This window comes from Athalia rosae, chromosome 4, assembly GCF_917208135.1.
Source record: "Athalia rosae chromosome 4, iyAthRosa1.1, whole genome shotgun sequence".
In the NCBI taxonomy this organism is placed as follows: domain Eukaryota; kingdom Metazoa; phylum Arthropoda; class Insecta; order Hymenoptera; family Athaliidae; genus Athalia; species Athalia rosae.
Genome location: NC_064029.1, coordinates 13,142,410 through 13,164,263, shown reverse-complemented (window position 1 = coordinate 13,164,263; position 21,854 = coordinate 13,142,410). Strand labels below are relative to the sequence as shown.

At 37.0% G+C, this 21,854-nt stretch overlaps 5 protein-coding genes and 1 long non-coding RNA gene across 11 annotated transcripts; 3 read left to right on the top strand and 3 right to left on the bottom strand.

Annotated features, from left to right (window-relative positions):
- Positions 1-8,557: 8,557 nt before the first annotated feature.
- Positions 8,558-10,224, top strand: LOC110117314 (signal recognition particle receptor subunit beta). Its single transcript, XM_020855335.2, has 4 exons — positions 8,558-8,745; positions 9,334-9,500; positions 9,601-9,740; positions 9,814-10,224. The coding sequence occupies exons 1-4, from the start codon at positions 8,649-8,651 to the stop codon at positions 10,151-10,153; spliced, it is 744 nt and encodes a 247-aa protein (XP_020710994.2). The 5' UTR covers positions 8,558-8,648; the 3' UTR covers positions 10,154-10,224.
- LOC110117315 lies at positions 8,602-10,682 on the bottom strand. Of its 2 annotated transcripts, none has more exons than XR_002305953.2 (3): positions 10,541-10,682; positions 10,337-10,421; positions 8,602-9,462 (listed from the first exon to the last, which is right to left on the bottom strand). It is a non-coding gene; the product is annotated as an uncharacterized LOC110117315 (long non-coding RNA). The 2 variants fall into 2 exon arrangements; XR_007278271.1 differs by lacking the exon at positions 8,602-9,462 and adding an exon at positions 9,595-9,673.
- A 72-nt stretch (positions 10,683-10,754) lies between these two features.
- LOC105691203 (pyridoxine/pyridoxamine 5'-phosphate oxidase) lies at positions 10,755-12,623 on the top strand. Of its 2 annotated transcripts, none has more exons than XM_012409532.3 (6): positions 10,755-10,995; positions 11,320-11,476; positions 11,552-11,651; positions 11,771-11,824; positions 11,902-12,101; positions 12,181-12,623. In XM_012409532.3, the coding sequence occupies exons 1-6, from the start codon at positions 10,755-10,757 to the stop codon at positions 12,344-12,346; spliced, it is 918 nt and encodes a 305-aa protein (XP_012264955.2). In that variant the 3' UTR covers positions 12,347-12,623. The 2 variants fall into 2 exon arrangements, with proteins under 2 accessions (XP_012264955.2, XP_048510915.1); XM_048654958.1 differs by lacking the exon at positions 10,755-10,995 and adding an exon at positions 11,037-11,168.
- LOC105691204 (histidine protein methyltransferase 1 homolog) lies at positions 12,356-14,196 on the bottom strand. Of its 4 annotated transcripts, XM_012409536.3 has the most exons (6): positions 13,780-14,196; positions 13,396-13,644; positions 13,140-13,303; positions 12,846-13,075; positions 12,642-12,757; positions 12,356-12,549 (listed from the first exon to the last, which is right to left on the bottom strand). In XM_012409536.3, the coding sequence occupies exons 1-6, from the start codon at positions 13,823-13,825 to the stop codon at positions 12,509-12,511; spliced, it is 846 nt and encodes a 281-aa protein (XP_012264959.2). In that variant the 5' UTR covers positions 13,826-14,196; the 3' UTR covers positions 12,356-12,508. The 4 variants fall into 4 exon arrangements, with proteins under 4 accessions (XP_012264959.2, XP_048510917.1, XP_048510916.1 ...); XM_048654960.1 differs by having other exon boundaries at positions 12,356-12,757; positions 13,738-14,196; XM_048654959.1 differs by having other exon boundaries at positions 12,356-12,757; positions 13,763-14,196.
- A 128-nt stretch (positions 14,197-14,324) lies between these two features.
- Positions 14,325-17,668, bottom strand: LOC105691167 (esterase E4-like). Its single transcript, XM_012409477.3, has 7 exons — positions 16,508-17,668; positions 16,289-16,427; positions 15,880-16,225; positions 15,436-15,801; positions 15,201-15,361; positions 14,821-15,134; positions 14,325-14,613 (listed from the first exon to the last, which is right to left on the bottom strand). The coding sequence occupies exons 1-7, from the start codon at positions 16,756-16,758 to the stop codon at positions 14,436-14,438; spliced, it is 1,755 nt and encodes a 584-aa protein (XP_012264900.2). The 5' UTR covers positions 16,759-17,668; the 3' UTR covers positions 14,325-14,435.
- A 774-nt stretch (positions 17,669-18,442) lies between these two features.
- LOC105691173 lies at positions 18,443-20,530 on the top strand. The gene is made up of 7 exons (XM_012409483.3): positions 18,443-18,646; positions 18,755-19,017; positions 19,428-19,550; positions 19,649-19,704; positions 19,871-19,949; positions 20,025-20,153; positions 20,236-20,530. Exons 1-7 carry the CDS (start codon positions 18,556-18,558, stop codon positions 20,431-20,433), a joined length of 939 nt encoding a protein of 312 aa, XP_012264906.2. The 5' UTR covers positions 18,443-18,555; the 3' UTR covers positions 20,434-20,530.
- Positions 20,531-21,854: the final 1,324 nt, after the last annotated feature.

Genomic DNA, 21,854 nt, shown 5'->3' with positions numbered 1-21,854 from the left:
GAATCAATGCGCTACACCGAGATTACGAATTCGTCGAGAATCGGGATCGATATTGGGTATACCTACTGCTATACTTTTCACTCTGGAGATCTGTATATATATATTGTATATAAAGGTACCGCAGTTTAAAACTAAAGGATTGATTAACCGAACGCGCCGCGGTATATCCGTTTAAACAAAGCATCCGTGAATAATTTGGGTAATCGAATATACATGGGTTAGTTAAAAGAAAGAATATCAAAGGGATTAGACGTGGTGGAGTATTATAAAATTATCCACAGCTGATACAATTATATTCCAAATCCTTTGGTGCGGCGCGGCGCATTGTACCGCGGGATAGAAAGAAAAAATCAAAGAGTTTCATTCATGATATCCTACTTGAATCGTCTATGCAATTAATTAAACGACGAGCTGCGCTTTGGGGAAAAAAAAGCAGATACACCGTACGTGAGAGGAAAAAGTTTGCTGCAGCTGCCGCGAGCACGCCATTACATTTTTTTTGGGGTAGACAGACTATACGTTAATTGAATTAGGTTTACCTCCGATTGTCCTGCGGGAGGAAGTTGGCCGTGAATCAATATTTGGACCGATCGAGATCGTAGGATTTTGATAAATATTTTCAAATACTTGTAACCCGATGAACGGTGTATTGTACCCGGTGAGAGGACGTGAATTTTTCTATCGGGTTTCGGACGAGGGGAAACGAAACTCTTTCGGCATCGCATTTTTATACAAAGGCCGCTTTTCAACTACCTCCATCCTTTGGGAACCCCTCGCACGTTTCGTGTCATTGCGAAGGACCACAATAGTACGGCGCGGTATTCACCTTACATTATATGGGTAGCTGGCTGCGAGCACCCACGTGGACTGGATATACAATTTCCAGAAATCTGGATTCTTCAGAGATTAAAATCGACAGCTAAAATTTCTCAAGGGTTTTATAAGGGTTCGCTCCTTTCCTTTTCTCGGTTATAAACCACGTGTATAATATTGTGGACTGGATCGAAACGGAGGAGCAAAAGACGCCCGTCCGACGACTCCTCGGGTTTTACAAAATCTCGCCGAGGTGCACGTCACTTTTTTTTCCCCTCTACCGTTCTTTTTTTCATTTACGTAAACCTGTAGGGATTCAATCGCTTCTCATTTCCAGAGTTTTCTCACGGTCTTCTCGTCCAATGGTTCCCGCGAATTTTTTCACATTCTATCGGATAATTTGAAAATCAATTCGCAACTTTTTCGGTAGTTTTATGGTCTGCATGGCAGCACTTTTCGCCATTACATCTTACCAGCTGCCACCGGCTGCCGTCGACACTTATAAAAGTTATAAAAATGGAAATAAAACGGCGAAACATCGTGAAGGAATTTGAACCGTATATAACAAGCGTGTATCATTGCGCATCGTCGCGCATTTCGAAATATCCCATTAAAATTAATCCCGATCGTTAAGACTCCTCGTAACTGTCAAAATATATACGACCATTTTATACACACGAATGGAAAACGACCACATGTGTGATCGAGAGGCTTAAATTTTCTCCCAGTACGGTAGGTACTGTCGTTAATAATAATTGTATCTCTGATTTATTTCCGCAGGGTGCTTTTTTCCGCGAACACATCCATCTACTTTGTTCACAGCTTTTGTTAAAAGTCTATAATATTGAAATTTTAGGATGACTTTTTCACGCCCCAACTCTCAGTTCATTTCACCACCGTCATCCGTATGAGAGGTGCAGATTTGACACGACAATAAAAAATGCTCCTTACGCTTGAAAATTCCGTCAGTTTACACACCGGGGCTTGAAATCCGATTGAAATAAATATGCCGATTATTTTTCTCAATCTATTCCCACCGGGTGAAATTACCCAGCTTAATTTTATTTTTCGGGTTTGTAATGCAATTCGAATAAGATTTCCGTCTCCTGGGTACGTAATTCTAACGGACAATAATCTAGATGATAAAAATTCCGAAGTGCACATCACCGATGGGGTAGTAGCCCGGTATATAAGTATAATAATCTTCGGGTTCTTTGTCTATGTTACAATTTAAACGTGAATCCTAGGTACCTCTGCTATCGTAAAAGAGGGATAGTTAATAGCCCCAAGGGAGCATTAAACCAAACCATAAAGAAACCTCTCACATACCCCATAAACTACCCTGCGTGCAACGAATTTGTTAAATTTTATTTGCAAGGAACGTATCGCAACGAACTATACGGAATATGGTACACGAAAGGTAGCTCGAATCCCATGGGGTGAAAGACCACGCGAGGTATACGTGTACGCTTATATAAGCCTCGCTACTTTGTAAGTCCGGACGACTGTTTGATGACCGATTTTTTTTCCTCCATCTCTCTTCATTTCATCTTTTTTTTTTTTTTTTTTTTTTTTTTTTATTCTCTTTATTATCCCTTTTCCTCTTTTTTATTACGTATACATATTCTTTATTTTTTAGCACGCCAAAGTCAAAGCCGGCGGGGCTGTTTTGCTCCGCTCTTGATGCGATGCGATGTTCAGTCGCGACTTCCCGTATTATACCCAGTGAAAGCGGCATTCATTCTCCATCTGGGAGATTTATGTCCGATATAGTTCCGTACGAGAGACGAGGGCAGTTTTATTATCGGTTCCGTTACAAAGTTTACTCTTCATATACATCGCACATATGAGATATTTATAAAAATCCGAACTGTGTATGTACGCGTAGAAATTTAAGCCTTAGCGCGGAACGTCTTTCGACAAAAGAACACAACGCGAAATGATCGTTAAAAGATCGCTTCGTACTTTGACGCTTCATGCCTAAGTATGCTTTTCATTTCTGGATACGATTTTTAACGAGCAAAAGGACCAGAGATAGGGACTGAAAGCTGCAGGCCTAGTACCGTTCGAACGGCGAACCCGAGGATACCAAACTTTTTCGAGCGCTGCGCCGCAGGGTGAATCGAACAACGCGTCCGATTCGTATCAATTCTGAAAAAGGTACTCATTGTCAAAGCAAAAAATCAGCAATTCTGCGAGAGAGGATAGCGAGGTAAGAGATGATTTTTATCTTTCACAAAGTTATTATCTCCACTGTACTCAATATTTTATTACGATACAAAATCATGCTTTTGCATCTTATATACCTGCTGAAAATTACACGCGTGGCTTTTTTTACACGATCCCCACGAGCGTATTAAATTTCGCCTACCTGTAATCGGACGATAGTTTTATTTATAAAAACGCCCGCGATTCTCGTATAGGTACGTCGCGAATAAGGTGCGAATAAACACGGAGTTTAACAATTTTATCTTATAATATAAAATAAGGCGATGTATATAATATATCTCGTTGCGTTAACCGTCGGTGCAACAGCAATATTTCTGAACTATATGGCCGATGGGTCGGTTCGCACCTTCTGAAATCAGATTAAATGTATATAACTATAAGGTCTTATCTTATTACCCGCACGTTCTCATCTAAAGTATAACGTCCCTGAAAAGTTCTCGATAAAAAAAATAAAACAAAATGAAGCAAAAGAAGAGAACAAAAAAAGCAAGTGGCGCAACGTATACATATACGTAGCATGAAATATGTGCGCCTCCCTGCCGCAGAATTTGGATATGGTATTCACAATCAGATAGAATCGGAGCCAGACGTTAAAACGTTGTGGGGTTAATACTGCGAGGATGCAGAGGGTATACTATATATATCAAGGCAAACCTAACTTCCTTTCCTAATCGTTTGAACCTATCGATTCGGTGCTGGTGTTTGGAATATCGAAGCGAAAGATTGCCTTATTTATGTTTGCAACGGGTTCAACCAATTAGTCTGAAGTTGTTGGTGTAATAATTGACTGTTGCTAATTGCGGTTCGATGTCTGGAATCTTTATGGGGATCATAGGTATAACATAAGGTATGTTATATACGTTGTAATCGAGGATATTCGATGTCAAATACGAAGGGACTGTTATAGCCACGTGTTCGGACGCACGTCTGGATAAAATATAAACCCGACGAGTCTCGCGCGAAACTTTCAACTTCGATATATGTATATTTGCACCTCGAAGCTCGACTATAATTATCGTAAGGCCCTGGATATCAAATTAACAGGATTAAAATGCATAAAACAAAAAAAAAAAAATATAAACGATCATCATCTATATGTCTGAGTCGTTTAGTGCTGCGCGCACGAAACTTCGTACTCATAATCGTTTACACGTAAATATTCCGTTGCTTTTTTCTGTGGACGCGCCCTACAGACTGTATCCCAAATATATATTTTAATACATCAGATTTAGCACCCTAATTTACTGGAGGACATTAGCGAAAAACGTGCTCCGCTCCGGCCACAAAATTATCCTTAATCCGGGCCGTTAGAGACGTCCTATAATAATAATGACAATGGTCTTATATTTTTATACCTGCTTTAGTTCGCGAATTTAATTGAATATAAATTTTGTTTTTTTTCTCAAAATTAATGCAAATTCGAGAGATGTTTTTTTTTTTTTTTTTGAAAATGGTTTTGGCGCTCACGGTTTACAAACGCTCCACGAGACGGTAGACACATACCTACATAATGATATGTATTGCGTCGCGTGTATATGTATACGTAACCAGATCAAGAGGAACCGCCGTAATAAGTTGCGTGTGTACATGTCAATGGAGAATTTAGCAATCGATTTAGTTTTTTGTCCCCATCGGATGGGGACGGTGACTACTTTTCTTTTTTTTTTTTTTATTCTAAAGATTTATATCTACTTCTTATTTGGCCGTATTGTTTACGGGGCAGGAAACAGTTTGTCGCTCGTATACTTTTTTGCGATATAATTGCAGATTCTGCGCGGGATCGAAGTTCGCCCCTTTTTGGCTGTAGCAAGAAACTACCTCGCTTTGCTGCTGCAGCTAAAGGTGTACCAGCTCATATACCTTCTGCTGCTGAATACGTACGGTCGTGTTTCGCCTCATTCCTCGTTCTTCTCTTCGTTTCTTTCTTCGGCCATCCCACTTTCTGATTATTTTATACTTTTTTGCTTTAGTTTATAGCATCCCTGGCTCCCTCGACTCGACGTTTCTTCGGAACTTACTTATGCCAATGAAACCACTTAAAAATCGGTTAGTTTTTGCCCACGCAGTTCATGCATGAAAAAATTGATGCTCGATTATGCCGTTTTATTATATTTCAAATAGACAGCTAATGGTACAGAAATTTGAATCTACCAACTTGGAAATGATTTGTTTTTTTTACTCATGATTAAATTATACAGAGGAATGATTAATTACTTATAGGATCAACTTACGTCGTTTCTCTTTTTCTAATGATCCGATAATAATCGATACGTGTACACGATTTAACCGTCGATACCTACATACGTCTATCGCGTAATTGAGCAAGCATGTATTGCTCGCAAGTTTACACGTTGGCAGATATGAGGCCGTTATTAAAAATTTTATGCTCTCATTCGTGCAGCGCGCGTTGTGTTGTATACCGATTAAAAGCGATACCCGAACACTTTGCACGCGAACGTGATTCCGATATAATCGAATTTATATTTATACAAGGAACGATCGCTGATTGGTCTGCAATTTTATACAGTTAATCAAAATTTTCATTCATCTGTTTTTTTAGAGTTTCTCCACTCCAGTTTCTTCTTGATCGTATACAAGATATATTCGACATTCTAATTGATAAAGCGGAAGAAAGTTCCATCTGAGGATCCCAAGTGTTTTCTGTCGCGGATGATTTAAACGTTTAATTTTGTGACATAAGTGACATCGTTCGGTGAGCCCTGGCGTCGTGGTAACGGACCCAAATATCATTCGCAAACGTCGTTTACCGATAAGGACATAACTCATTAATAAGCAATAATATTCCGTCGATTCTTCGGCCAACGATCAAACTGGACTACCCGCTGTGTGCTTGTTCGCATGACTGACAGTTTTGAGGCAAAAAGTGATCGTGAAAGATGAATGGATAAAAATTTTGATATCAAACGAGAAATCGATAATGGAATTCACAATACATCGTGAACATGCCATCTGGAGAGGAAGTTATTTAAAATTTCCAAATTATATTATTTACAGCTATAGTAAAATTGTTGCTTCGGATCGAAACGTGATCAAGAAATATCAGGAGAGAAAATTGGGCTTCATTTACTTTGTTCGCGGATTGTTCGCGAGGAAAGCGGGTTTTTTTACACAAAATATATCCCTTACTTAACGAAAACTCGTATAGTTTTTGTGAAAGTTGCAGGATGACTTTACACGTCAGAAAAGTCCATCATGCTCAGCAGGACCGATCTTCCAGCTTCATGATGAATATCTTGAGCGTGTGACCGTTGAGACTGTATTCCCACGGGACGCGGATTCGAATGCCTGATCATCGAATTGAGCTGAGGTAAAGGAGAGCGATTTTGCGCCGAATGTTTGTTTATTTATTTATTCATTTTTGTACACCGTATACCGCGAAATTAAAGAAAAAAAAAAAAGGAACAGATGGAAGAAAAAGTTACACACGAAGCGCGGGGGAAAGACATATAAGCGAGTTGCGAAACTGCATAATATATAATGCTGCAGCATCCAAGCAATAAATTCGAGAGTCACACGACTGCCGATCCTGATAACGGCAGAAGTCGTCCCGTCCCCACTTTTGGTTTGCGGGTCGATTTTGTACACGGCAACCAAAGGACCGACAACTCTCCGCCAAGTACGGAAATTCAGAAACTGTATGGAAACAAACGGATTGAATCGCGCATCATGGATAAGGAAAGTTGCGGCTTTGCAATCGCTGTCCATTCCTTGAGCAATTCAAAACCTGTACACACATTCATGTACACGCTTGTATCTGAGTTTAACCGTTGAATTTCGTAAGACTCTCTTTGACGATAATATCTAAAAATTTCATCTATACATTTCTCGCGAGAGAATCTTCTCATGTATGTACGTACATGCTACCTGCAACATATCTATGATGCCACCAAACGACTTCCCTCTTTTGGTTTGGTTTTTTTTGGACTCCTCTATTTTATATAGAACCATTCTCTTCTTTAAAAAATAATTCAGATACCAGAAACTCGTACCGCATATATTCTTTGCTATATTTATCGACCCCTAGAAAAAAGGATCCTTTCACCCAATATTTGGCCAGACATTTCTAAGCTACATCGCAAGGACATGTGTTTAAAATCATTCAACGACAGCAGGTGCGACCTGCCGCCCTCGAGTGCAGAACACATATTATAACACTCAGAATCTCCACACGTTAATTTAGGGTGGTCTGACCCTAGAAAAATTTTTTTTTTTCATTCCATTTCGTTAGCTGAGTACATATGCGTGTTTGTTATCCTTAGTTATCCGACGACTATTTTCTAAAAAGTACCCCTAGTATTTTTCTTGATCGTAGTATTTATTTTGCATTCATTTATGTTTATTCCGCCGATATAGCAGCTCTGGTTTCTTGAAAAATTGAATAACATCCCCAAGGTTGAATCATAAGCTAATGACTTTCATGAAACAAATATTTTATGATGAATAGAAATGCGAAGTTTGGGCACTATTCTCTATGAGAACTATCATTTAGTTTCGAATTATGAGAGTGAAATTTTTTTCACTCCATCATTCCTCTCCAAAGTACACCAAATGTGCAGTAGGGTGTTTCATTTTCGGGCGATATTTTTTTTCCACTTCTCCGACCCGAAAATGTGATACTTCATGGGAGAAGAGAAATATTCACGTTGGAAAAAGAATTCTGAGTAAATTATAGGCTTCGTTCACCCAAAAATTCAATTTTCCGTTTGAATAACAACAGAATTTTGTTTTCGGGGTTTCCACTCTACTTTTTAGTATTGAACATTTTTTTTTTTTGCGGAAAATGACTATAAGAAATTTCCTACAAAAGAGTTGGAATAAGTTTTAGTTCTGCGACTAATAGTTTTCAAGTTACAGAATTTGAAAGGTGCATACGAGTGCATTTTGATAAGAGTACATTTTGATAAAAATTGACATCAAACCCCTATGATTTGGAATTTATTCATCATACATGAAAAATTGACTTATGAAGGTATGAATCTATTGAAAAATCATCATATCATCTATTATAAATTACTTTTTCATATAAGATGAATAAATTCGAAATTATAGGGGATTTGATGTAAATTTTCAACAATATATGTACTCGTATGCACCTTTCAAGCTCTGTAACTTGGAAATTATTGGGTGTAGAGCTAAAACATATATATTTATGATATCGTGATGCAACTTTTTTGCAGCAAAATCAATGTCCTAGAGAAGCCTTATAGTCATTTCCCGCAAAAAAAATTGTTGATTACCGAAAAATCGAGTGGAAACCCAAAAAAAATTTTGCTGTGTTATTTAAACGGAAAATTGAATTCTTGGATGAGCGAAGCCACTAGTTGACTTGGATTTTTTCTTAAACAGGAATATTCATCTTCTTGTAAGAAATATCAGATTTTCGGATAAGAGAAGAAAAAAAAATATCGCCTGAAAATGAAACACCGTAATGTGCATCCAGCCCCATCTATGTAAAAAAGAGAACATTCCGAGGCAAGCAGCTGGATGCCCTGTGTCGATGTCAGATATCTGCAGAATCGTGAGTTTTTGTTGCAAGCGTTTGCAAGGGTTGATTGTCGTCGATAAATATCAGTGATTATTTAAAGATGGAAAAACGTGGAGATAGGATAGTCGCTAAAAGCGATGAAAGCACGCAATTTGTCGGAATGCTCGTTGCAGTATTTGTCATATTTATGACGTTAGGTAATTTTTTAATACACAATACAGCGATTTGAGGTTATAACGTCTCATTCACATATTGTGCTTTCCAAAATTATCCTACTTAATAATCTCTCCCATGTGTATAAAAATATATTAACCATTGTGTATCTATTTTCACTAAAATTTACAATATTCACAGAAACGTCACTTAATCAGAAAGTGAAAAAATATTTATTCAGTATGTTTATCCATGCATTTAAGAAGTAACCTTACGTACTAGTCATATGTTAACACGTTAAACATATAATATTCCGGACTATTTCATGGGCAAGAGTTGATTCATTTGATGAAAAATATCACATCAAATTGAGTTCATAGAATTTACAATAATTGTACAATAATATGATTATAACGAATAAAAAACATAAAACTTTAGCATCATAATTAAGTATGTAATAACAAACTAGATACATCGCTGTATAAACGTGATATCAATGACTGAATGTACGAAAAAATTACCCAAATAATTCCTGTGCTAATGGTGAAGACTAATATCACTATTGATACATTCCTTGTCGATTTTATCAAGCTAAATTGCATTGTTCAAATAATTGTCTATTCTGATTACAGTGTTATTTGCCTTATGGCGTAGGAGGAGATCTGTAGGTCGCAGCATACTCCTTACAGGTCTCAGCGACGCCGGAAAAACGTTGCTTTTTGCCCGACTCCTTCATTCAAAATACGTAGCAACACAAACCTCTGTTAAAGAGAATATTGGCGATGTTATTATAAATAATGTAAGTTCAATTGAAACAATACCCGAATATAACAACTCCTTGAACTCAAACTACCACTAATCAAAGGTTATTATCACTCATCTTATTCCTTTTGTTGCAGAGTTCTCTACGAATCGTAGATATTCCCGGTCATGAACGATTACGAAATAAGTTTTTGGACTCTTATAAGTCTTCTGCAAGAGGATTGGTTTATGTTATCGATTCAGTTACCATCCAAAAAGATGTCAGAGACGTTGCTGAGTAAGTGAATATTAGAGAATCAAATTACTTCTCTTTTGAAAAATGCTGATTTATTTTTTACTAATTATTTCAGATATTTGTATACAATTTTATCTGATGCAACGTTCCAAAGAAATACACCACCAATCATGATTCTGTGCAACAAACAAGACCAAACAATGGCAAAAGGTTGTGGTGTCATTAAATCTCTACTGGAGAAGGAAATGAATCTTCTTAGACTCACTAAAACTAATCAATTGGAGGCAACAGATGCATCTTCGACGAATTTCTATCTTGGTAAACAAGGAAAAGACTTCGAATTTACACATCTTGGCTCAAAGGTTGACTTTGCAGAGACTAGTGCCTTCCATAAGGATGCAGATAGTTCTGCTGATATTGAACAACTTGATGTTTGGCTGCACAAGATAGCTTAGTCTCTTGGTTAAAAGTTTTATTTATATTTGTGTACGGATTTTGTAAAATGATAATATAATTATTGCTTAGAGGTTCTCAGTGATTCATTTTCATCCATAACCTTCCCCATTCTTGAACTCTACTCTGTCGGAATTTAATAATTATTTATAAGATAGGAGTACGCAAAAATAGATCATATTCACCTTTATTTAAACATAGTAGTTCAGTTGCTGCCTTTTTTCACGTGACCCAATCACGGCCGTCAGTAAACCTTCCCCCTCATGCGAGCTATCAATTTAACACACTGATTGCGAGTAAACTAGATATCCTAGCTTATTTCGTATAAAAAATCTTGAATATATTCGAATAGAGGTCATCATTTTCTACGGAATCAACTGGATAATTACCTATATTTTTAAAGACGACGAAAAATGAACTACTGTCATCCTCACACGCTGGACACTTGTCAAACTATGGGAATTCCTGACAATGAGTCCCCATCATTTGTGTGTAGCTCATTATTTTTCACGCGCAACTGTCGGTTCTAGATTTAAGTTAACCGTATTCGGATCAAATTAGTAAATTTGTACGGGACAGGGTACGAAACTAGCAGTGGGGAAAATGGTGTCAACTTGCACGCGAATCCGATCAATGTTTCGGCGCCCTGATACAACAAACACGCTTTTCTACTCGTCTCTTTCCTCGGCGATCAGCTGTTCGATCACAACCTCTAGTGTCAGTTACATCCGTACTTGCAGGATTTATTGTCGAGTGTTTTCCGAGTTTTCTTTTGATAAAAATATGGCACATACAGCCCTTGGTACAGATAAAATGAATGCAAACTGGGAAACCGATATTGGAGGTAAATTGTTAACATAACTTTAACAATTAACTCGTGATATTTTATGATAGCGTAATTATTATTTTATAACGCATCACGTGTACAACAGCTGTTCGGAGGATGAGTGTTGCACATTTCCCGTTTGTTTTCGTACCCATACTAATTACGATGTGTTCATTCTTATGCGAAATAAGGTGAATTTTTCTCAATAAATGTGATTTTTCTATCAATCGTGTAAATCGTGTGCCTGAGACTATTATGAAGTCTAAACTGTTGTAGTATGTTTTCCAGCATACCGCATTGATTATGTAATCTTCTTTTCATACATTAATTTCTTTGATCTAGGAATGCGAATCAAATATAAAGACAAGAGTGAAACATTCACTGAGGATGACTTGAAAAGCAAGGAGCCCTTTGGACAGTTTAAAGCCTGGTTTGATGAAGCCACTAAAACACCAGGTGTTCTTGAACCAAATGCAATGTGTCTGGCAACTGCTACTAGGTAAGTAGTCTTTTAGATAACTGATTCAGGCTTTTCTTCACCTAAAATCTTCATCTGTGCATTTTATTTCATTAGAGATGGAATACCTTCAGCAAGATTTGTCTTACTGAAAGGCTTTGGCCCTGATGGTTTCAAATTTTATACTAACTACGAGAGCCGTAAAGGCCAGGAATTGGTGAGTAACTAGAGGAATGAAAAACAAACAGCAATGAATTTTGTGCAGGAGAGAAAAAATCTTATCTCTGGAATTATTATTTTTTTCAATATGGACAATGGAATTATTATTTATTTCAGGCAGAAAACCCACAAGCAGCTCTGACATTCTATTGGGAACCAATGAGACGTTCGGTAGGTGATAATTCAGTAGATATTCTGAATATTCCAACGCCATCAAGATTCTTGAAAGTCTTATTTTTCGAACAAAGGTTCGCATTGAGGGAAGGGTCGAAAAGACTTCTTCTGCTGATGGTGATGAGTATTTCCGAGCGCGACCATTCCACAGTCAGCTAGGTGCCTTGGCCAGTAAGCAGAGCGCCATAATTGCCGGAAGAGAAACTCTTATGATCAAAGAACGTGAACTGCTGGCACAACATACTGAAGGACAAGTAGCCAGGCCAGAGTGTTGGTAGGTGTAGATAGACACCAGCTATCTTTGAGGTAGTCATTGATCTCTGAGTTATTTAGATAACTGATATTTGTTTTAGGGGCGGTTACCGAGTAATTCCACGTTCCATTGAGTTCTGGCAGGGTCAAAGTGACCGCCTACATGATAGAATTCGATTCAGACGTCGAGAGCCAAAAGACAAGCCAGATGGTATTTTAATACACGAGGGCACTGATGGTTGGGTTTATGAGAGGTTATCGCCTTAACATGTGTTATTCATTGCTGGAAATGTTTATTTTTTATTCTGAAACGATAGCCAAATCTTCTTAGCAATATAATTCATATGAGATATTGGGGGTAAAAATTTTGTCAGTAATTATCAACAGTTATGTGAGATGTTGGATCTGCTATAATCTCACTGTCAAATCTCAAGTATCGAATGTTAGCTTTAGTATTTCACGTTGAACTCCTGTAAAAATATTTACAAAGGGAATTCATTAATTTCAAGACCTATGAAATTAGTTAAATCAAACATCCAAACCACATATTGTAGATTACTACCTTCTTCACTTCTCCAAACAGTTTCGGTAAAGAATTTTTTTTCACTACTGACAAGCTCTTCAAACTGTCTCATTCCTCCACCAACTCCAAAGTAATAAACTTTTCCGGCAACATAACTATAAAGATTATTTCAGTTCATAATTACATCTAATCGTAATTCTCGCTATCAGATGAATTTCGAAACAAAAACCAAAATCTGCTTACACCATGCCATTTTTTTTTAACTTCGATTTGAAGACATTGTACAACTTTTGCTGATTATCTGGGTTATAAATTGTCTCACTAGTCAAAATAATATCATACTTTTGTGACTCTAGTTCACTAAAAGATTCCCAATCTCCAGAAAAAAATGCACACTGTTCTCGAACACGTTTTTTATCACCGATGTTCAAAATTACGTTTGGAATTGTGATAGATTTTATTACTTCTGCATTCTGAAATGTTAGACAATATAAATAATAAGAGGCAAGTATCATATTTTCAATATACTTTGCGCACATAGTCTTGAAAGTGAACATTAGCTGATCCTTTGAGTACGGCCAAAAGACCAATAACCCCTGCACCACATCCCAAGTCTAGGACCTCTTTGTGATCCAGTGGAATTTTTTCAGATAAAAGATATCTTCCAAGATCATAAGTACATTCCCAAATTTTGAGACCACCTGTTCATTTCAAGATAGAGCGGAAGATCAAAGACAAATCTTGAACATTATTAAGATTACAACAATTTTGGCTAAACACCTGACAGAATTACCTTCATACTTTGCAGGCACAAGATCAGAATGTCGAGATTCGGCTTCAATTATATTTTTGCAGTCATCATGTTGCAAATCGATCACGACTTTGTCGGCGTGTAAAATTTTCAATGTTATATCACAGAACATGTTGGTTATTTCAAAATCATCGTTATCAAAAGTTTTGGAGAGCTGTTCAGAGGATACTTCAATCCTTTCTGCAGGGAACCAGCTGAGCACTGAGGTTTCTTCTTTGGTATCCTCAGCGTCTGTAAGAAAGCACTGTTGAACCCTCATTGTTGGGCTACGGTGTTCAAATGGAGGTGCAAGCAGCACGTTGCTCCAACAATAGCACACGTAACCTAGGAATCAGCTCGCTAAAATTACATGATTTTTTGAGGTACCGTTCTCTCGATTCCCACTGTCGACTGTAAATCCAAATTTGAACATTTCATAAGAATTTCAATCCATATGTTATAATCGAGATGATAAAATTAAAATCCAAACGCAACGATCCACTCCTAACTCGAAGCCCCACGCACCTAAAAAATTTTGGTTACGTACTACAATTATATGGCAGTTGTCGACTGAAGCGTTTGCCGGTTTGCAGTCAGATTGCTCGAGCATACGGTTATAGTTCTAGTTAGCGCCACTTATCAGGCTACCAGGCTACTAATGTTTCATTACCAGAAACATGCCGGGAATGCACGATTCAAATCCCCGTTAGTACGTACAATTCAGAGCGTTTTCAGAGTAAGAAATTGGACCAACATAAGTCAATTAAACAACACTTCAGCGAAAAGGCATAAAAATCTATGAATCTATGATAATATCATCAACGTATCAAGTGCATACACATTTCCTGAATGATTTTTGAATTTGTTTGATCATTTCTTCAAATATCACATAGTTTTCGTGGAGCGCACCGTGACAAATAATATTCAAGATATATTATTGAGCTATTATAATTTAATGTAAGTAGAACATAAACAAATCAAACTTGTCGGAATATATAATAGGAAGACAGGCCATTTTATTAGTGGATTATCCATTCATTTGACTACTTCCATACCGTAGCTGCATGGAGCTCATCCAAAAACTTCATACGGTCAGCGTGAATGCGATATTTTATTTCCATTTCCACACTTCGGTTATTTCCAATTCGAAGATAATTTTGACTCACTGGTGAGTAGGGTTCCCAAACTACGGTGCTATTTAAACCTTTGACACTTGGCCTCCTAAAATGAAAATTTTTATCGTAAGAACTCATAAAATAATCTTAGGCATTGAAAGTGGAACCTTGATTCTCAAGACGAAAAAAACATCTTGTGGCAAATCACATAATGACAATAACTCAAAGATATTTGAGTCTTTTGTATTTTGAGTTGATTTACTTAATAGAGATTTGTGCTCAAACTTGTATTGTTATTTCTTAATGCACTTGCCCATCAATCGCGAAAGATGTCCACAGTTGCACCATTATATTGGCCATTTCCCAGTCTGACTCGCTCCTTTTGTAACTAGGAGGCCCGAATTGATGGTCTCGATTTTCGAATAGGTAAAGAATTTCATCACCATGCACTGTACCCCAATCGGAAAGGGAACCACCGGTATAATAATAACTGTGACTCAAAACCCCCCTGTATTCGAAGGAGGCGAAATAGCAGTCGCTTTTTTTTGTAGCTACAGTTTCAAGTATTTTATAAGCGGGATAAGTAAATGAGATGTCACCAATGGCCAGTGTCAAATTATCCATCAGCTGAAATAGGTTTTGGATTGCTATTGAATTCAGGTGTTCAATATTATTAGCATAAATAATAGTTACCACTCTTCTATCGGCATTCAAATCATTCAAATAGTACGACTTCAAAGAATTGACGTAGGCTGTCATACTCTCGATTAGAGGACCAGCTTGTAGAACAATCGGAAAGATTCTGTCGATATCCTCCAAAAATTCTTCCAACATTTTTGGTCTTATGTCAATACCTAATGAACATGTTGAAAGATAAATTGAAATACAAACTCTACTCGATAATATGACAATGACCCGTATTATTCACCCGCAGTAAGAGTAAATCCTTCATTCGGAACTATCGAATACATAGAAGGTAGGTCATGGAATTTTCCAGCTGCTAAAAGTCTTGCAGGCTGTTCAATAAGAATTGCTCCTTCGATGTTTGGTTCTATAGAAGGACTCCAAGGAATATACGGAAATAGAAACCATTCGGTGATAACTGAGCTTGCATCAAACAGTTCAGGCACGGTGCGATTCCTCAAACATTCAATAAGAATCACCGACGAGTTTGTTGGACATCCAACGTAGCGACCGACTTTATTAGCGCGTGACGCACTCAGGCTGCGGGGTATTACAGTCCCGTAATATAAACTTTGTGATGGACTCTGAACTATGTATTGATGAAAAAGTCCTGGAGTTTGTGATAATTTATCATTAGTTACTGATTATCTAATTGAAGGCAAATTATTAATCGTTTGAAAACATTTACCTTTCGTTGAGTTTGACAATAATAAATAATGAACTGAATTGGCGCCGCTACTTCCACCGAAGTAAGTCACTCGGTTTGGATCACCACCAAAGTATTTGATATTGTCACGAATCCACTCCAAAGCGCGCAAGGCGTCTTTAATTCCATAATTACCGGGCGAAATTTCGTCTCCGGTACTCAAAAATCCTAAAGGTCCACAACGGGCATTCGGAAATACGAGAATCACGTCCTTGTCGAGAAGAAGGTATGGATTATACTTCAGGACATCATTTATCGAAGTTTTAAACCCTCCGCCATTCGTGTACATCATCACTGGTAGCAGTGTGGAGTTTTGATTGATTGGTAGCTGCACAGATCGAAACGTTGGGGTGAAAATATATCACTACGGTACACCACAATACGAGATTACCTTTGGTGTAAAAACATTAAGATATAAACAGTCTTCATCTCCAAGAAGTACACCATTATCCAAGTACGGGCATATATTGTATTTCCTACCGCCATCTAAAATTCCGTCCCAAGGATCAGGTGGCAACGGTGCCTTGAATCTAAAAATTAATCATGAAGATTATGATCGAGAATCTCCAACGAGTCCGTGATCTCTTCTCGCTCTTTTTAATCGGCAGACCTGAGATTTCCGATGGGTGGCTTAGCGAATGGAATTCCCATGAAGCCGAAGATCTTTCTGTTATTATGAGTTAGCATATTCACACCTCGCACTTTTCCCTGAGGTATGCAAATTTCTGGACGCGCGGTATCAGTGTCATTGTTATTTTCTGCATTTTCTACCGGAATACAGTCACAGTGTTGAAAGCCACTCATTAACGCAATTCCCAGCAGTAGGCAAACATTGATACTCTCAGATGAGATCGGTAGCATATTGTCAGTTGAATTTACTACCCACGTTTTCTAATCACTGAATGAGAAATAATAACTTAGAATTTATTACAGTATGGCATGTCGAAGTTACAATATGATCACGTGGCTAAAGAGGATTACGCAGATTGGAAGACTTCGTCAACTACGGGGTGATGATTTACAACCAGTATTGAAATATTTCTTATATACCAACTAGTGGTTTTTTCGTCGCCCCCTTCAGACCAATTGATGTTTTGGTGATTATTTTCTGAATAATTGTGGTGAAATATATTCAAATGACCATGAAATTATGAGCTTTATCTTGATCCAACCATTTGCGTTCATTATGAAAGAGCGGCATGCATCAATGTAATGATGTTGCGCAATTCTTCCAAGTGAATTTTTTTCATACAATACATAATAATCATAATGCGAAATTGGTGGTCATGGTCCTGGTTTTTAGCTCAGCTTTATCTGTGGTCTACGTCATCATATAAAAGGGGTATATATGATTGTTGATGTATATGCAAAGTATGTGTCAAATGAAAACATCGCATTTCGAAATCTTCAAATGTACGCAATTTGTTGCCTCAATATTGTTAGTGATTAGCTATATCACAGATACATTAAAATATTTGTGGCTACATTGAAAGTTTCGAGGAAAGTGTCAACGTCAAGATGAAATGAAATTTTCTTCTACACGTGAATTAAATTCAATTCCAGATGAAAATGCATGTATTGTACAGTAAATGTACCCAGTAGAGGGTGGATGGCGTTTTTTGTTTCAGTAATCTATACAAACAAAATTTAATACAATTATATACAGTATGCTATTTACAGAAATCTGAAATTATCTACATCCTAACAAGCCTTGAGCAGTTGTGCGACTGTGAGATTGAACAGTTGCTGATTTTTACATATTTTGCTCAATGTCAAAGTAGAGCTGAAAATAAAACTTACTAATTCAACTAAGCGATTTCTATCATCAAAATGATGCAAAGTGTGCTAGATCTTTTTCGATGGTTCATTGATTTAGGCATTGGGATGTTTAGTATACGTACAACATAATAATGATTTCATTCTGTGATCATTTTTTTTCAATCATTGTGTAAGATTAAACAAGCTTTTTCAAGCTTGATTGGCTGTGAAATCATTTTTGTTCGATAGAGTTCAAATTTATGGATTTATCAAACTCTTCAAAGTACTTCGGAAGCTCATGCTCGTACATGCTCGTACCCTTAGAAATCCTCACAAGTATTTTCCGCAAGTAGATTAGCTAATGAGCTTTTCAGTTCCAGCCATTTCTAGCTTCGATATGGTGAGAAACTTGGTGAAAAATTTATACCAGTAGCAAATACATATTATTGAATGGAATAATTAATGAAGAATCAGCTAGAAAGAACTTACAACTTGAATCTCAGGTGCTTTTACGTTTACGAGTTTAGTTATAAGTTCTACTGAAAGAAAATCGAAAATAGGAATTTATGGAAGTTTAGTATTCCTCGAATACTTAATATCGAATGAAATGATTGCTGACCACCTGCCTAAGTAACTGAATGAATAATTTATTGCTTTGTGAAAGAATTTTGCTTGACGACAGACCACGGGAGCGAACACTGTTCGAAAATAGCGCCCGAGATACATCTCACAAATTTCTACTGCATAGCGGCATCTCCCGATGGTGATGAAAACTTCACAAACCAAACACAGCACCAGACCACAGAAGGGCGATTACTGACTGGCACTGCATTTGACGTTAGGCGTGAACTGTCAGAGTAGTGTCACAGGTGTTAAGTTGATATTTAACGTATCAAAAAGATGGGCAATCATCGAGTGCTCTTGCTGTTTATCTGCTTTGGTGTTGTTTTACATTATGTCGATGGGTTTTACCACAAACAATCACACGACGGTAAGCCAATGAAGCAATTGTACTGGATGTTATACAGATTTTGTTATTCTTGAATAACAATATGCAGGTCTTGATTCGCTGCTAAACAACTCACAATTTTTATTACAGACAGCAGTGAAGAGGATGAAGATGTTCTTACGCACAAGCTTCACAAGCAGCACGGAGCTAATAAAGAGTGGGCAAGAGAAACAGGATATGATGATGAAGACGAAAAATGGACAGGCCGGTGGATGCCTTCAAGATCAGATGATCCAACTCCACCTCCAAAGGTTCTACACAAAACTGGAAAATTCAAAGATCACAATGTTCCGGCTGATCCAGATCATCTTATCGGAATGGGAGTACAATCAAAACAGTGTGACGATGGAAAAGTGAGTAAACTTAGCTTGCTAATACCATTGAGCTGGGGATCCTTGTGTTCCTGATTATTTAGATGTCGTATCCATACAAATCTAGATATTCTTTTATTATTGTCTAATTCTAGTTTTGTTAATGAGAGTAAGGCAACTTTACAATATCTTTGCCATTGTTATTACATCTGTCCAAAGTATGATGCAAAGTAAAAACAGTCATTGAAGTGTGACGAAGTATCATGTTGAATGAATAAATAACCAGCTGATCTCCATTTCATAAAAAAATGTAACTACCTTGAGAGGCAAACAATCTTAATTGTGTACATTTTATTCAAATTCAAGGAAATTGCATGCCTTAATTTTGTTGCAGTAATTATAGTTACCAATATTCATATTTTTGTAATTAATCCATATTTTTGATGCTTTAGACAAATTTGAGGGTTGACTGGAATTGGTCACCTGTGAACTATACCTGCTATGATGAGAAAATTGTACCGAACTATTTAACGAGGCCATTGATTTACTGTGAGCATATCCCCTCCTCATATGTCGTAAGTGCGACTGGTTTTTCTTTATTAAAAAAAAATAACTAAAATGTGTTTTTGTTTTGCTGTAATTTCACAATATATCTATGCTCTTATTATTTCAGCCTGTACACAAGTGCATGACTGAAATAATTGAATACGACGACGATATTCCCATATAGTAAGTTGGATATTTATCTTAACAAATAATTTCTAATGGATTATTTCTATATTACATGAGAGACTTAAATCGAATAGGTAGTCAATTACATGAAATGATACAATGATTATTCAACAATTTATCGAACAGCGAAACAATACTAACGCCTTAAAACTTCTATCAACAGTGGATCACACAGACCGGTATGGCCTGTCTATGGAGAGTACAAATTTATACCTAAGCAAAGATGGATTCATAGTTTAGAGGTAATAGTGAAACCCATCTGCAGAATGTAGACTTTTAAAAGTTACTAAAAAATTTGATTTTCTCTCGACTTTCAGCATGGTGCCATAGTAATGTTATACCACCCCTGTGCTAATCCAATGGAAGTGAAACGTCTGAAGAAAATATTGAGTTCTTGTCTCCGACGACATATTATTACTCCCTATACATCACTAAACGAAGATCGAGTGAGTTTGTTTCTAATGGATTCTGTTGTTCTTGGTTTTCCAACTCGTACTCATTCAGTTTATTTATTCTCTTCTATTGCAGCCATTGGCATTGCTAAGTTGGGGCTGCCGATTGACAATGTCTGTGGTAAATCCAACGCTTGTGAAACACTTCATCAAAAGCAGAGCATTACGTGGACCAGAGCCAATCGCTAAACATGGAGCATTTTCTGAGTTCCTCAAGCATGTTGCTAAAACAATTACGGACGAAGAAGACACAACAATATGCCCGGAAATGTGATTTTCTTAACATGAGCCTCTGAAATTATTATTACCTATGTTAACATCGCACATATATGTACTTCAGTTATAAGACAATATACATTTAACTCCATGAATTCACACTTAATTCCACTTACTCGTGAAGCAAACAATCAATCGATGTACTTCTGATGGACAAATTACAAAGGTAATTATGAATTATCAGTTCTTAACATTGATCAGATCAACATCATGATTGAGACATCGTTCAGACCGCCGGGAGGTTTGACAAAGTAATTCCGGAATTTTCGCCTGTGTGATACAAAATCCTAATGTTGACCCCGTGAAAGTTTGTAATTGAGTCTATTTACCACACATTCGATAATTTTTATACCGTTACCGTCGAGTTACCGCCTACGGCAAATATAGTTGAGAAATTTGTCACTTGGATGTCGAAGTGAGCTCAAATTCTCCATTTAGTACTATAAACAATATATTGGTGGCTCTATCATGCAGTTTGCAGCGCATACAAATGTGCGGGAGTCATTCAAAGCCAAATTAGTGAAGATACAAGTTGCATGTAATAGGCGCAACTCAAAAATAAGACATGCGCGCGATTTCATTTTCCTAGATGACAATGCATCCCTAATTATCAATACGCAAATTCAAATCAATTTCTAATCACAGATTATATTGGCAGATATTCATCAATTTATCTCCTCCATTATCGTGAGCTTTTTGTAAATTGAAGATGTCTTGATTAGGTACCATAGCCCTAGATATATTGAACATCCATAGCTGAAAAACACATCTAATCATGTTTTTAATTAAGTTACCAAATTGGGTACGCATAATAATTCGCCAACGGAAAAATTTGATGCATTCCTAAAGCTGCAGTGACGTAAGTTCGATGACTTCGATTTGTACAAAGAATGTTAATATCATAATTTCAAAGACTCGCAAGGAAAGAGGAAGTTATCTTTTATATTCCGTGTATAAGACATATTTAATTGTGGTATAAAAATTAATAAATTTATCAATTCATTCAACCATGGCCATTAGTTTGACAATGGATACTTAGTTTGGCACAATCGTGATCAATTTACTAATTATAATTATGATTAGTCGCCGTCTGGTATATTGCGTTAGCCATCGTACGAATATTATGAGTTTCAGATATACATGGATATACTCATCGCTCACGACAATCTTCACTTGCGCAATATTCATTTGTAAAAGATAGACACGCTCAAGAACCCAGCACAATCCAGCGACCTTAATATATTTGTGAATCAATTCATTCGAAAAAAGTAATTAGAATAAATTGATTTTATTTCAATTATAAATCAGAAGGGCTTCTACGCAATTACATTGGAGTAGAAGCGATTGAACGAATTGATCTATTATAAATATGGTTACGTTCCTTGGTAACGTTCGTCAGTTAAATTTATTCCCGTGTAG

Excerpts from the sequence above, each read along its gene's own strand:
- LOC105691167 (XM_012409477.3), bottom strand. The coding sequence starts at position 16,758 with ATGCTACCGATCTCATCTGAGAGTATCAATGTTTGCCTACTGCTGGGA. Across the intron at positions 16,428-16,507 it reads CCACCCATCGGAAATCTCAG|ATTCAAGGCACCGTTGCCAC; the intron begins GTCTGCCGATTA and ends ATTAATTTTTAG. Across the intron at positions 16,226-16,288 it reads TTAATGTTTTTACACCAAAG|CTACCAATCAATCAAAACTC; the intron begins GTAATCTCGTAT and ends CGATCTGTGCAG.
- LOC110117314 (XM_020855335.2), top strand. The coding sequence starts at position 8,649 with ATGGAAAAACGTGGAGATAGGATAGTCGCTAAAAGCGATGAAAGCACG. Across the intron at positions 8,746-9,333 it reads TGTCATATTTATGACGTTAG|TGTTATTTGCCTTATGGCGT; the intron begins GTAATTTTTTAA and ends TTCTGATTACAG. Across the intron at positions 9,741-9,813 it reads GATGTCAGAGACGTTGCTGA|ATATTTGTATACAATTTTAT; the intron begins GTAAGTGAATAT and ends TAATTATTTCAG.
- LOC105691173 (XM_012409483.3), top strand. The coding sequence starts at position 18,556 with ATGGGCAATCATCGAGTGCTCTTGCTGTTTATCTGCTTTGGTGTTGTT. Across the intron at positions 19,551-19,648 it reads ATATCCCCTCCTCATATGTC|CCTGTACACAAGTGCATGAC; the intron begins GTAAGTGCGACT and ends TTATTATTTCAG. Across the intron at positions 19,705-19,870 it reads GACGACGATATTCCCATATA|TGGATCACACAGACCGGTAT; the intron begins GTAAGTTGGATA and ends TTCTATCAACAG.
- LOC105691203 (XM_012409532.3), top strand. The coding sequence starts at position 10,755 with ATGGTGTCAACTTGCACGCGAATCCGATCAATGTTTCGGCGCCCTGAT. Across the intron at positions 10,996-11,319 it reads CTGGGAAACCGATATTGGAG|GAATGCGAATCAAATATAAA; the intron begins GTAAATTGTTAA and ends TCTTTGATCTAG. Across the intron at positions 11,825-11,901 it reads GGGAACCAATGAGACGTTCG|GTTCGCATTGAGGGAAGGGT; the intron begins GTAGGTGATAAT and ends TTTCGAACAAAG.
- LOC105691204 (XM_012409534.3), bottom strand. The coding sequence starts at position 13,825 with ATGTTCAAATTTGGATTTACAGTCGACAGTGGGAATCGAGAGAACG. Across the intron at positions 13,076-13,139 it reads ATGTTCACTTTCAAGACTAT|AATGCAGAAGTAATAAAATC; the intron begins GTGCGCAAAGTA and ends CTAACATTTCAG. Across the intron at positions 12,758-12,845 it reads TTAAAAAAAAATGGCATGGT|TTATGTTGCCGGAAAAGTTT; the intron begins GTAAGCAGATTT and ends TAATCTTTATAG.